Source organism: Drosophila kikkawai, chromosome 3R (assembly GCF_030179895.1).
Source record: "Drosophila kikkawai strain 14028-0561.14 chromosome 3R, DkikHiC1v2, whole genome shotgun sequence".
NCBI lineage: Eukaryota > Metazoa > Arthropoda > Insecta > Diptera > Drosophilidae > Drosophila > Drosophila kikkawai.
Genome location: NC_091731.1, coordinates 31,037,058 through 31,051,651, shown reverse-complemented (window position 1 = coordinate 31,051,651; position 14,594 = coordinate 31,037,058). Strand labels below are relative to the sequence as shown.

General features: G+C 39.0%; 1 protein-coding gene across 1 annotated transcript in view; it reads left to right on the top strand.

The window, feature by feature from the left end:
- Positions 1–14,594, top strand: part of hth (Meis homeobox homothorax) — a 115,201-nt gene that overhangs the window by 63,386 nt on the left and 37,221 nt on the right. The window contains exon 8 of the mRNA XM_017170995.3: positions 8,674–8,721. Within this exon, the coding sequence (XP_017026484.1) occupies positions 8,674–8,721 (48 nt within the window). The remainder of the gene's footprint in view (positions 1–8,673; positions 8,722–14,594) is intronic.

Sequence of the window (14,594 nt, the reverse complement as noted above, 5' to 3'; positions counted from 1 at the left end):
ACGCCCTCCTAACCGCAGTGGGCGTGGCTGGAGCTCCCCTCCACCCAAAACGCAAAGACTACGCAAACATTCAATGACAAATTATGCGCCTCGTGGCTGAGTGATGGGCGTGGTCGTTCGGTGGTTCTGTTCACCTGACCAGCTCACCGCTATGCCACCTACTAACTTAGCTTTGCTAACGGGTGGGGAATCACCCCTCTGGTTTCCAAAAATACCGTCCGCCCACCTGGTTCGGGAGCGTGTCCGAGGGGGCGTTTTGTGAGGAAAATTTGACATTTTGTAATGCCAAAGAAATTATCAGGCGTCAACAGGAAGAAAATTGTACACAAAATTGTGTAGAAAATTGTGGTAAATATAGGTATACTTATATATACATTTTCTTGCTCAGCGAAATGGAAATTGTAGGTTAGCCTAATGATAAACGACATTAGTAAAGGCGGTGAAATTCACAGAGTGAGAAGGGTAGGGGAAAAGCTGAAGCAAATGATTTGATAATGTATGGAAAGTGTGGAAAATTGATCATGAAAGGGAACTAAAGATGAACATGGGAGGGTTTATTCAATTACTTAAAAAAATGAGGAAGAAATGAGAGCAGCATGAACTTGAAATTATATATAACTTGATTCGCTTTTTTTGTATTATTAAGTTAAATATATAATAACCAGCTGATCATTGAACCGTCTGCAATTTTGAGTCATTTCTCAGACAATTGTCTCCAGTCAAAAAAATAAAAATAAATTACCACAACGGACACAAAGAGACGCAGAACCCAGAATGCAAAATGCGGAATTGCTTGACTTGCAAGTAAGATCCACACCCACTGCAGGGACGAGTTGTATACACATGTGTCTTGTGCTAAATTTAAACTTTTTTTTTTTTGTTTTTCGAACCGGGCCATATAACGCTTTCAATGGAAAAATATCTTTTGTAGCGCCAAATGGCGCCGTGGCACAAAAGTTCCATTTCGCCTGGTATTTTCCTTATACGTTTTTTTTTTTTGCTCTGGTTCCGTATTGCCGTATTTTTCTGCGAGCCATTTGCCATTCGCCATTCGTTTGCTGGCTCTTCAAATATTCATTGAGTTTGACTAAAAGGCCCCTGCAACCCACTGCCATTTCATTAGCTGGGAGTCGGAGAGACGGAGCAACATATGGAGCAGGGAGATCCAGGGCTCCTCTTCACATTTAAATGCGCACATAATTTCTAATTTGTGCGTCTAATTTATGGGCCTCGGAGTGGCAGCCAGAGAGAGAGAGAGACCCCGAAAAACTTAGCACAACAAACTTGCCAATTTAACGGGCGCCCAACCAGAAAACAGAAAAAAAAAGAGGAAAACTCAGGCACACACACACAAGACGAGGAGTGAAAATAAAAGAAAAGCGAGTAGTAGTAGAGTGCGAGTACCGAAACTGAACTCAAGTGAAAGCGGGCGGCAAAAAGTTTTCCTCATTTCGTTTCGCAAGAAATAAGAAATAAATAAAGCCATTTCTTCTAATATACAAAAAGCCTCGAACTTCAAGAGGAGTCGGGGTGGGGTGGGCGCCCAGAAATGAGAAAATTACTTTTTTATAAGGCAAGAAAGCAGGAACACCCTCCACACAAAAAGGAAAGTGCCAAGCACCCACCCACCCATCCAGGATGGGCCACACCTTGATGTACGGGGAGGGTGCGAGTCCTGCAAGTACATTGCCAAACATTGCCTAATTTGGAATTGCCTATGAAATGTGCATTAGAATAACTAGAATCTACTACCCAAGTGTCATCATCCCCCTCCTGAAGGGAAGGCGAGGAAAAGCGAAGAAAAGCGACCCCAAAAAGGTGTGTAATAAAAATAAATGTCTGTCGTTTCTTTATATCAGCCAGGCGACAATTTCTGGCTAGCAAAAGTTGCGTATTATTTTTTTTGTCTCTTTACTCTGAGTCTGCGAAGAAAACCCTTTGCAAACACCTGGTGCGGTCTTGGTCCACTAAAAAAAAAAAACTACAAAAAATGAAAGAGCAAAGGGGAAAAAGTATGGAAAAACACGCACATTGATTGCTCAAAATCGAACTACATTTTACGACATAAACATAAATTTTATGACAGACCAGGGAAACCGGGAAAAGGAAATCAATTTTATGCGCTCTGGCCAAAAGTAAGAACAACAAATACCATGGCCCCATCAAAGCTCGGGTAGCTGAGATCTATAAAATCTATGTGAGAACTATTAAAAAGTCGTAAAAAAAAGGGAACAGCAGTTGGGGGATCCCCGAGTCTTTGAGTCTTCCAAGTCTTTAGGTTTTTGCGGGCGAGTGCTGTGCTGTGCTGTGTGCTGTGTGTGTTTTTACGGCGGCCTTTGGCTGTCGTAAAGTCGCCAAGGGAGATTTATTTCTGGCTTATCGCCTGGGAAATGGCGTAAAAACAATCGAGCCGAGGCGGCATTAATAATGCCATTACAAGTGTAATGTAATAATTGTCCTTGGTCATCACAGACCCTGCAATTAGGTCGAGTTGGAGTTCCATTGCATTACGACTGTTTGTGTTAGTTGTGTTACGTTTTTTTCTTTTGGGCCCTAATGTAAACGCATTTAAACGCAATTACTTTTCACCCGATGTGTGTGTCTTCTGGCCAACACGTACCAAAGCCATTTCTGTGGCTCTTTCCTGATGATGATGATTGCCGGCGTCGCTTCGAGTGTCGTCATAAAGATCTTTTATCAAAACGTTAATGGATTGACTCATACAGGCCGCTCTATAGGCGTCTATACACAGGGAAAAAATCATTAAATGGGGGTCAAACTATAGAGAGTATTGATGTTAATGATGTTTTGTATATAGAATTTAGTTTTAGAATTTTATTAAGGGGACTTAGCTTGATAAACATGGGAGTTATAAGGTAGCAAAGATTCAACAAAGATTGAGATATAAAAATATATTATAAATTTTCTAAATTTCTATAATTTTCTCTCTAAAAAACGTACTTTTTCTTAAATTTTAATACAATTTTTTGGACCGTGTACCTCTTCGTGCACTTCTGTATGCATTTAGGCTTACACGTGTCGTTGTTGGCCGAGTTTTTGGGACAATTGCAACGGCCTCTGGTCTTCTCTCTTCGTTTTGTGTAATATGTAATGGGAAGTTAATGAAATGCCTCGCACTAGCCCACACCGCACACCCCACACCTCGCTTATCTGCGCCGAAAACTGTTATTAATTATAGGCACACCCTAATTTGTTGCTAGTCCGGGTATAATTTGGAGTCCCCAAAGTCATCAGAACGTGCTGAAAGCCTATATTAATTGCATTTTAATGAAACAGAGAGAGGCAGCAACTTTTCCCGAGAACCCTTTTCCTAGGGAATCTAGATCTATAATAAGATCCTAACGATATGATACGACTAGGCCTAGAGCCTATAGCCCTAGAGCTGTTAATGATATGGTAAATGCCTGTCCGGGTCTCCTTGGAGAGTTCCGTGTTTTATTAAAAAGATTAAGCGGCTTTCAAACTGACACTATGTCTATCCCCGGTTGGATTTTATTGGTTGGACCACAAAATGAAATTAAATATTCGCAGGCGGCGCAAAAAAATTGCATTAAAAATAAGAAAAAAACAAAAAAATAATACACAGGCTCTGCGGTTGGCGCATTCGTTGTTTTCATTGCATTATCAGGCGCCATGACAAGAAAAAAATACACGAAAAAAATACAACAAATAAATAAAACATGCATGGGGAGAGGCTTATATAGCACATCTGTCTCTGTGTGTGAGTGTAGGTGCATTGTTGCTGATAAAAAATTCATTAATTCATATACAAAATGCAATTAAGCGCAGTGGCTGCCACAATAAAAGCACGAAATCAGTGATGACCAACTAAAAAAAATGTAGAGTAAAAAACTATGGGATGTGGAGCATTTGAATACCCTATAAAAGTTAAAGGAAGACTTTAACTATCCAGCAAACAAAAACGTTCGTTTATGATATGGAAAGCGATAGTTTTGAGGGTTTCAAGCGGTCAAAACGTCCGTTTGCGCATCCGTTTTTGAGCATTTAGCGAAACTAATGCAGAAAGTCCGCTCTTTGTCTGCTGGGTAAAGTTTATGTGGGTCTAATCATTAATATTTTTTAATAAAAACCTATTTTCTTATTCTATAATTTTCTATAGAAATATTTTTTACGGTATTTCTGTATAATAATTTTGAATTGAACCTCCCTTTTCCAGGGTATTTAAAAAGTTCTGCATAAATAAAATAGTAGTGGGCTGTGGGGCGGCACTCGCGGTATTGGATAACAGCAAACGCAGCAGTTAAATTAACAAATTGCATGCATATTTTAATAAAATAAATATTTTAATAAGATTAAACTATAATGCAGCCAAATGTCAAAGCCTCGCGCGCACGCAGCACATTCCCCAGCGGATAACAGAAAAAAGAAATTTGAATACAACACAACAAAAAAATTGAGAGAAGAAATGATTGCTCTGTTGTGTATATATATATATTTTTTATTATTATTATTTGGTATGTGCTCTGGTTGTTTAATTTATGCGGTTTTCAATTACCCTTTTGATATGAATTAATGACCGCATACAATGCATAATCCTCGGGCAGCATATCTGCGTTGCTCACATAATTTAATTAAACATTTTGTGGCAGGTGGGTGGGTGGATTGGGTGGCTATCATGTTGCACTTGTCTCTATGCCGCCCATAATGCCTTTCTTTTTTTTTTTGTGCTGACAAATGCACAGTCAAAAATTTATATTATGTTTTAGGAAAGCGTTGATTTTAGTTTTGGAAATAACTTATGACATTTTCTTAGTCAGAGATTGATTTTTAAAATAATTTAACTATGTTTTAAAAGCTTGAAACTAAAGCTTAAAAAATGGGTAAAAATATTTTTACTTGACTTTAAATTAGAGCAACCTCTTTATATAATAGATATCATGTTTTCCCCTCTGTGCAACTTTGTGTTGCATGCACTGCCAGCACTCAAATGTTAAATGTTGCTGCTGCATTCCGGCAACTACAAAACTGAAGCAACTGCCAAGGCTCCTAGCAACAACAACAACAGCAACAACTTGGCCGAGAGCAACAACATTCTTTTGTTGCTCGCTGGTGCAGCAAAATTTCATGCCTGTGTAAACTATTTGTCGACAATTTTGTCTGCTACAAAAGTCCGCATGCCACAAGACCAGGCCGTACTCCATAGCTAGACTCCAATAGGCCCCGGAGACCAGACTTTGGAATCGAGAGGAAAATCGTTGGCAAAACAACAGAAAAACAGAAGAAGGGGGGCTAAAAAAAAAAGCGTTGAAGCGCGCGCCGCTGGCACGAACACGCTCAGCCTTTTGGCCCGGCCAATTGCCGCTCTAATGACTCCGCTCCTGAGCAGAGAGCCCGAGCCCAACTCCCGGCCAAAAACTCCCTGCCAATCAAGTGCAGAGGAGAAGACCAGAGGAGCATGCAAAGTACATAAACAATGATGGAAATCAATGGCTGCACTTGGGGAAAAAGAAGGGAACTATAGATACTTAAAGTCTTAACCTTTAAGTTTAAGTTAATAGTTTAAAACCTCTTCTAAGAAATTACATTTAGTCATCATCTTTAGAAAACTTTTCAAAAGCAAAGCTTATCAAGTACCTAGACTTCAAGTTGAACCTTTAAATAATCAGTTATCCTTAATGTTTATTTGTTTATTGGTTTTCAAATACCAATATTTTTGCTCAATGTATTACTATCAGTCTAGAGGCAAGGATTCGGCGGAGGTTACCCTTCTTATCGGCAATGAAAAGTTTGGCGCGTTTAAAGTAAGTTTACGTGTAGCACGGCAAAGTGCATTGATAAGGTGTGCGCCCCTGGGTCCACCCTCCCCCCATAGCCCTGGACTTTCTTTGCCTTTTGCTGATTAGTCGATCAATGTTCGGTCTGAACGGAATCAAGCTTTTAAATATGCAAAAAGGAGAGGTGAAAAAAGTGAAAAACAACCTGAAAAAAATGTAGGTATGTATATGCGGCGGCATTAAGAGCTCTTAAGAGCACAGCGAGTTCGAACCAGTTTTTCAGACCCTCTCCTTTCGGGCGAAACTCCATTATGGCTCATTATCGCCCCAAGCAACACAACATCTTACATTATGCTGATGAGTTTTTTGGCCATTCTAATAGGAAAAGACCTCGGCTAATTTATAAATATATATCTAGAGGAGGGAGAAAAAAAAACCTAAACAGAAAAAGGGAAAAAAGGCACCACCGACTACCGCCTCTTTGGTGGTTTGTTCATTAAACGACCGCCACGCCCACCAATAGCTGTTCATTAATTGTTGACAATGATTACCTGCAAGACGAAACGAAACGAATCGAAATGAAACTAAGACAAAAACCCAGTCTGCCAGTCTCGAGGCGAATGCAATTTCAATTTCCAACGACAGGTGATAAATAAATCGAAACGCAACGAATTGAAAGCAGCAGCAGCAGCAGAAGCAGCAACAACAGCAGCAGCAACATCAGCAGCAGCAACAACGGTGGCATCAGCAATCGATTCGCTGCGTTGCGAATGAAATTGCGCCATATTTGGGCGTTATTTGTGGCCCCGACTTTTCAAGGTGGTGCCTAAGGAGAGGAGGCCCAATGAGTCTGTCCGCAGAGACACTAAAGCCACTCAAAAACGACTCCAACTCCTGGGTCTCTCGTCCTAAAAACCCGGGAACTCAAAGTCCAAGTCGCCCAGTCTGAGGCGTTGGCAATGAGCGTCGAAGGCATTTAATTGCCACCGCGGCATTTTGACGTCTACGCATCAGGGAGAAGCCAAGAAGAAGTAAACTGAGAGAAAAATCTATGGGTTATAGGGAATTGATAAGATAAAACAAGAAATTCGGGAAGCCCAAGATCATAACTAAGCCAAAAAAAGCATTAATTTCAAATTGGAAAATAGTTCTGTTTTATTTTTTATCAGATTAACTGCATTATATATTTTAGAAAATAAAAATTTGTGTCTATCTATAAGCCAAATTAAATATATAAAATTTAATTTTAAATAAAATAAATCTAAACTCAAGTCAACTTCAAACTGATCCCCATTTTCCCCCAGTGTTCTGCCAAAGAAAGAGCCAGAAACTTGGGGAAAAAGGCAGGAAGGACATCTCCGAGGAGGGACAGCTCCCGAAGAGGTGTTTTGTCGCCAGTTCCTCCAATGCTACCTCCAATTGAGTGCGAATTGGCATTTCATTTGGCGCATTTGGCATTTTCGGGGCGCGTTGATCATTTAGCCGTGTTTAGTGTCCATCGCTGTTGCGCTTTTTAATTTCGTTTTGTGATCAACACAACAACACAACAACAAAAATAAAAATAAAATAAAAATCAAGACAGAGATCTACAACAACAAAATGATTTAAGATGTTCGACTGTCACTGGTGACAACATTGACAGTAAAATTATTTCTACGCGCTGCAGAAGGTTAATTATCGTTGATTTATTTACAACAACAAAAGGCTTAAAATAAAAACTCCAGCTGTGCCATAAAAACCAAATTAAAATTACACTTAGTGAAAATGGAAAATAGTTAAAGGCAGTCTTTTAGGGATTAACTTGTTGGGTTAACAAAATATTCCAGCTGACTCTGCAAATGCTGATGGCCTTAAAAATATCCATAAAATGTCACAAGGAAATCACTTGCAAAAAAAGGCTTATACACATATACAAAATTAATAATTTATTGAAATAAAATGCGTGCAAATAAAATGCGGCAAAAAAAAAGAAGATAAAACACGGCGAAATTGAGAGAAAAAATAAATAAATATATATACCATGACAGCCATAAATAATTAACAATACAAAAAGAGAGATGAAGAGCAGCGGCCGAAGAGGATTCTGCGTTAATTTGCATTTTTGTTTTATGATAACAAAAGCAAAAAAAAAAAAAATAAAATAAGCGAAAAAGTTCAACAAACATGGCAAACCGCAGGCAAAAATTAAAACACGGGCACAATGTAAAAATATTAAATTAACATTAACAGGGAAATGAAAGCGCGGTTAGCGTGGGCGTATGTGTGCTTGTCAAAGTGAATTTAAAATAATTATTGTACATTATGCGCCGCAATGCGTATTAAATTAAATGCTGCACAATAATAAAATTAATCAAGCACCAAAACAAAACAAAAAAAAGCAGACAGGAAAACCGAAAAATTGCAGAAAGGTAGCAGAAACAAAAGCCAAACAAAAAGCGCACAAAAACTATATCGTTTCAACAATAAAATGCATGTAATTAAGCGTTTTAATGCTTCATTTATGGAGGAAAAGTGAGGGAAATGTGTTCGTGGGTAATATTTGTATTCGTGTTTTTAATACCTCACGGATTTCGGTTTTGAAAAGTCAGCATATTGTGTATATTTAAGGATTTTGGTTTACATTTTAAAAGGAAAACTAATTTTAAAACAATTTTCTTAAATAAAATTCTTGACTTCAGAATTACAGAAGGTTTAACTAATCACCAATCTACCCTTTAATCATTTATCTAGGGTATTAAAACCCTGAAAAAATACAAATAAAATTCCCTAACAAAAAAGCTTTTCTGTTTAATCCTAAATTATTATTTATTACTAATTAGTTTAATGAATGCGGCCAGCTTCCTTTCACTAATAATTGAAATTAATTAAATATAGATGTTGTTATTTAATAAATATTTTCTCTCTCTTCTATTTGCAGATGGTAAGTTCTTATCATCACTCAATCCTTCAGAACTAACATATGATGGTAAGTCACATTCCACATTAAGTCATTTAACACATCTATAAGAGTAGATTGTTTAGAGTTAAGTTGGGGTTTATTTAAGACGATTTTTTTTTTAGAGAGAGCTCCCAACTTTCTAACGATATTATTTTTATATTTAGCACTATATTTATAACTCAAACCTCAAAACACGTGCTACCCTTCAGTTCGCACATCAATCAAAGCTTCGCCATCGATATGGATCGATCGCCTTCGCCTGGGCTTTGGTCTTCTTGGCGTTCTTTTGATGTCTGTCACTAATCCTGTTCGCGATCACGTTCCAGCCCGATCCACGCCCAGTTTGGTCGCGGCAAAGCGGCTTCCTGTTTCTGCCGGTCTCCTCAAAATGAGAAATTTCTTTTTAATTTAGACTTAAACAGACTGGGCCCTCTCTGCCCGCAACCGGACAGCTGATAAAAAATCATTATAAAGTTAAATTTTAATTAAAAACTACAATCGATTAAAAGGCCGAGGGGACGGATACTGTCTGCGGCTCATAAATTGGGGATCGGCGGCAGCGGCCGGCGGTCTCTCTGGGCCTCGCAGCTTTCAACGTGCATGCTGGCCACGCCCCCATCCTACTACAACTACACCCTTGAAATCTCATGATGATGATGAACTTGTGCCAATTTTTGCCTCAGCGAAAATCAGTGGCAGTTTTTGATGTCGATGATGTCCGATAGTGTATAGTATGATGGTCCCCTCTACCGGCATTATATAAGCGCATTTCGCTTTCATTAATGAACATGAGGCACAAAATAAAAAAAAAATACGAATGGTCGAGCGAGCGCCCGGCACGTGAATTGAAATTTGATTTATGATCGGCGACCGACCGGCTCTCCATGTGAGGTTTTTCCTTCGTTCTGTATATATATAGTTTTTTTCTTTTTGCATTTTATTATTATTATTGTTGTTGTTGTTGCTGTAAACTTGACTCGGACTAAGCAGCCTCCTCTGGGTCATAAAATCCACGGCTCAGGATGCAGTTTTCCCCTCTTTATGATGCGTTAAATTGAGGAATGGCGTGCCAGAGCATTTAAATCGTTAAAAGGCAAGTGTAATGCCGCACAAAAATATAACTCATTTTTGTTCGATTCGATTGTTTTTCCCAGCACTGCGAAGAAAAAAGGGTTAACAAAGGTAGAAGAACGTTTGGGAGAAGTCTGAAGCCTTTTGATTGAGAGTTAGATATTATTTTGTTAGAAAATTTATGAAATTAGAAGGTTTAAAGTATTTAAAAGTATTTGTTGAGGAATATGTTCTTGTAAAAACGATAAAAAATTGATAATTGGTATAACCTATTTGGATTTCTGAAATTATTCAATTATATTAAATGCTAGTTTACATAGAAAAACTTTCCAGTTAAAATTTATGCTTTTTTGACTAAGTTTTGATCGATTTTTGGTCTGATGTCATGATCCTAAAGCTACTTGCAAGGATATACAAATTCCGGCTCCCCAAAGTCATTTTGCCTTATTTTTAACTATCAGAAACGAAACCTCTTTAGCCATTCTTGGCATTACCTGTCCCTTAGCCCTGTGCAAAATTCAAGTTCGAGAGACCCAGTAACCCACAAAAAGCTCTTTTATTTTAGGCTCGCCAAAAAGGAGAGCAGCCAAACACAATATGCCAAAAGTGTAATTTGTATTATTTTCCTTTTTCGGATGGCGGGGGCAGACAGTCACGGCCAAGAGCATAAGGCCAGACTGGGGGACAGGTCCGGAGCAGGGCGGCTTGGAGTGGAGCGTTTAAGCACAACTTTAAATAATCGTCTGTCAGAACTGTCAAACAAGCCGGCGAGCGCTAGAATTAATGGCACACACACACACCAGCAAACACACACCCAGCGACACACACACACAGACAGAGGCGTCACGAGTGGGTGGGACAGAGAGGGAGACAGACTGCCAGCCAGCTGCAATTTGTTTAACCCTGCGCAGGCGCACAGCGTCCATTGAACCTGCAGTTCGCAGTCGCCGTTTTGTGGAGCACAACTTGAATTATTGTTTCTGCAATTTTTTTTTTGTCTTTTTATACATATATTTTTCCCTGCATTCCTCTTTTTTTTTGTTTTTTTTTTCGCTTTTAGCGCAGTCGCAGCGAGTTAAAAACAATGCCATTGCCATGGCGGTGCTTTATCACACTCCCCTCTAACCGTCTCTTTCTTTCGCGCTGGGGCCCTCTCTTTCGGCGTGTGTGTGTTTGTGTGTAAAATTAATGTTTTTGTGCCGCAGCGGGCGAACTTTCAACTGTTGCTGCTGTTGCTGCTGCTACTGCTGCCTCAAGATGAAAAATTATTGCTTTTAATTTATTGCATAAACAAAGGCTACGCCAGCGGAATAAAAATGTCTGTGTGTGTCGGTGTCTGAATAGCTGTGTGTGTGTGTTTGTAACGGTTCTCAAGGTCACTGTGCAAAAGAGACAGCAACTGGGGGCTTTCCCCGGCTTCGCTGCCAACTGTCAAAAATGATTTAGTAGTTCAAAGACGCGTTTTGCGTTAGCGTCTGCTGCAAAAGTGCGAAAAATGTGAGGGCAGCGAACGTCCGACAGCAGCTGTCAAATGCAAATATAGCAGCAATATTGCAGCAAAAGGCAGCAGCAACAATAGCACACACATAGAGAAAATAATTAAGAAATAAATTCGATTACAAATAGTATTAATTAATGTCAAAGAAGAGTGTGGCCAAGCAAGGAAGTGATTTTTTTTAGAGTGGCCAAGACAGTTGTAGAATTTAAATAGAACGTATTAATTAAAAACTAAAGTAAATTAAATTCTGTAAAGGTTCTTATTTATTTCAGAAGGAAAAAGATTTGACTTTTACTTAACAATAAAATATATTTGATATACTTTTGCTCCCAAGTCATCAACAATTATATCTGTCAGTGCACTTTTTGACACATTACAGGCGACAACAAATTTTGACAGTTAGCAAAGGTCACACCGAAAGTAAAAGTTGACAGGCCTCGAGGTGTGTGTGTGTGTTTGTCGCGTTGTTGTTGGTCAGGGGAAGGTATTTCGCTCGCATTTTGATAGATTGACATCATTCCGGGCCTTTCATTCACTTGTCAAGCGCACAGTTAGCGAAATTCTGCGGCTGAAACATTAGTTTTTTATAGTTCATTGAGCCACCGAAAAAACAAAATATAGCGGAACGAGCAAAGCAGAAGCATCAGAATCATTGACAGCCAGCCACAATAAACTGACAAATCAAAATCAAAAACACACCAAATTAGCTAGTCATAAAAGCGTCTGGAATGGCAACTGTTGATAGATCATTTGAAATAAAATACAACGCAGTCCGGCGACCGTGATTTATGATGTTTGATAAATGAGAATTTAATAAATTTTTCAGCTTATTTGGATTTTCAGTTTTTAGTGTGTCCCGCAGACTGGCAATTAAATGTGTGTATGGGTGTATGGGTGTGTGTGCGGGGCTAAACAAATGGTGGCGCTCGTTCCAATAGATTAACGGGGTCTTAATGTTGTTTGATGGGCTCTCATTTGGATTTCTTGATTTCTTGGTTTTATTTGCTATTTGCCTTGCTATCAATTAGCCAAAAGAATACTTTAATTTAAAGTAAGTCTTAAATATGGCCAAAGGGGAAAAAAGTTAATGAAATGGATTAGAAGGGAGCTACACAGGATATTGTGAGATATTAACTTCGATTAAGAAGATTACTTTGCATTGTTTTTACTATTAAATGCAATTTAACCAATTTATAAGGGATTTTACTCCTTTCCCAATATTTTATAAATATTTAAAAATCAAACATGTAATTTCCATGTGCCCAGACCTCTAAGAACTTATTTTCCAAGTGTACTGAAATTGTTTCAAGCCATTACTTTCCCCCAAATTGAATACCCAAACCGTTTAAGTCACTTTCTTTGATGCCCTCTCTCTGGCTCATCATAATTCCTTGGCAGCCACCGAAAGTTCTTTAGCCAGACACACACACACACACACCCACACAACCCACATAAATCCCGAGGTCCCTCCCAGAGTTTGTTGTCCTCGTGAATTATGCATGCAACAAATTGTATAAAAATTTCTGCAACTTTACGTTGTTACGTGCAGAAATTTGGAAATCAAGCGAAGCGAAGCGTTCTGAACCCCAGAAATTTGAGGCGTACTTGCTAATACCAGAGAGCAAAGGGGGGCGAAGGCCCAGAAGGACCAGCAGGACTCTGGTCCCTGGTCCCTGGTCGCTGGTTTCCCGGTTTCCTGGCTTTCCTGACTTCCTGGCTTAGCCCCAGTCAACCCCCAAAGGATATGCCGGAATAAATATACTTTTTTTTTTTTGCGTCTCTTCTCGGCGTTTACAAAGTGATTACTTCTGTTTAAAAATTGATGCCACCGATGTTGGACACGTTTTCAATTTCCAGCGAAATGGCGCGTGCTGCTCCCAAAAAACTTACAGGTGCCGCCAGATCCATTTCCCATCGACAAAGTAAAGTGGGAAACTCAACTCAATTTGAACTCAGAAATTGTCAAAAGAAATTCCTTAAATGACTTTGTCAAGTCGTTAAAAGCGAACACTGTTTGGTGTCGCTGTTACTTGTTTGTGTTGCTTTTGTCTCTCGTTTGGCTTTAATCACCGATTGCTGTCATGTCCGAGCTGAATGGCAATTAAATGGTCTACGAATCGTTAAATCATTCATGATTAACTCACTTCAGCTCCCTGTCCTTGAAGATTTAGTGCCGTTGAGAATCGTTAAAGATATCTGCCTCACATTTTGGATCGAATTCGGATTCGGATCGGTATCGGAATCACCGTCACCGTTGCCGAAAACTGACAAAGCAGACGAACTGCTGTCGCATAATCGATGAACTTTGATTGGCACTCATAAAATCCATCAACCGGTTGTGTTTTTTCTTAAAGCAAATTATTTATAGTTTGGTTATAATTGCCGGGGCACTGGGGGAAAATTTACAAACTAAAATGTAAATAGTTTATATATTAAAGGAAAAATATAAAACTTGCCTATAGTTTTTAGGAAATCTGAAATAAACCATCTACAAACATTAAAGATTGCTCAAGGGTTTGATTTTCTTTGCAATCTTTATGTAATAAAGACTCAGTTTGACTTTAAATAGAATCAAAATGTTCGAAATACTTAAATAAATCATTTAAAAATGCTCTTAAACTGCAAACATTTTCTGTCTGTGCATTAAAGGTAACTTGGCACAAAAGTCTGTTAGCTTGGCTAGGCCCAAATGGCTTTTTAATTTGGTCAACGAAAACGGGTTGGTTGTTGTTTGCTTTTTTCTCTGCTGGCTGGCTTGCTTCTCTTTTTTTTTTTCTGTCCATTGTGTCTGCGGGTTTGACATTTAATGGCCTTTTGCCTTTGGGGGGAATGTGTGGAATGTTTCATTTGCATATGCAGCCTGCGCCCTGAAATATGCAACGGTTTTTGTGTGTGTGTGCGCATAGCTGAAAGGTGTGTGTGTGGACTGTGTGGAGTTAAGAATTTCCTATTAATTCATTATTTCATTTATTCCCAACACCAACACCATAACACCGACATGTTGGGCGAAAAGTTTGATTAAACTTCCCGCCAATGGCAAGAGCCTGGTGCCAGTATATAGCCGGAGTATGTGTCTGACCAACTTTCATATAAGTAACATAGATAGCACCACCACAGAATAATCGAAGGGAGAAGTTGCAGAGTAGCAGAAGGATATCCATTTGCCAAAATAGCAAAACTTGCATAAAAACTTTTGCGCAACAACTTGGACTTTTTCATCAAACAAAAGCAAAAGCAAAAAGGGAAAAATAGTTGAAAATGAAACAAAGTTTTAATGCAAGCAGCAGCGTCGAGCTGCTGCTCCCACCCAAAAAAACAAAAATAGGATAAC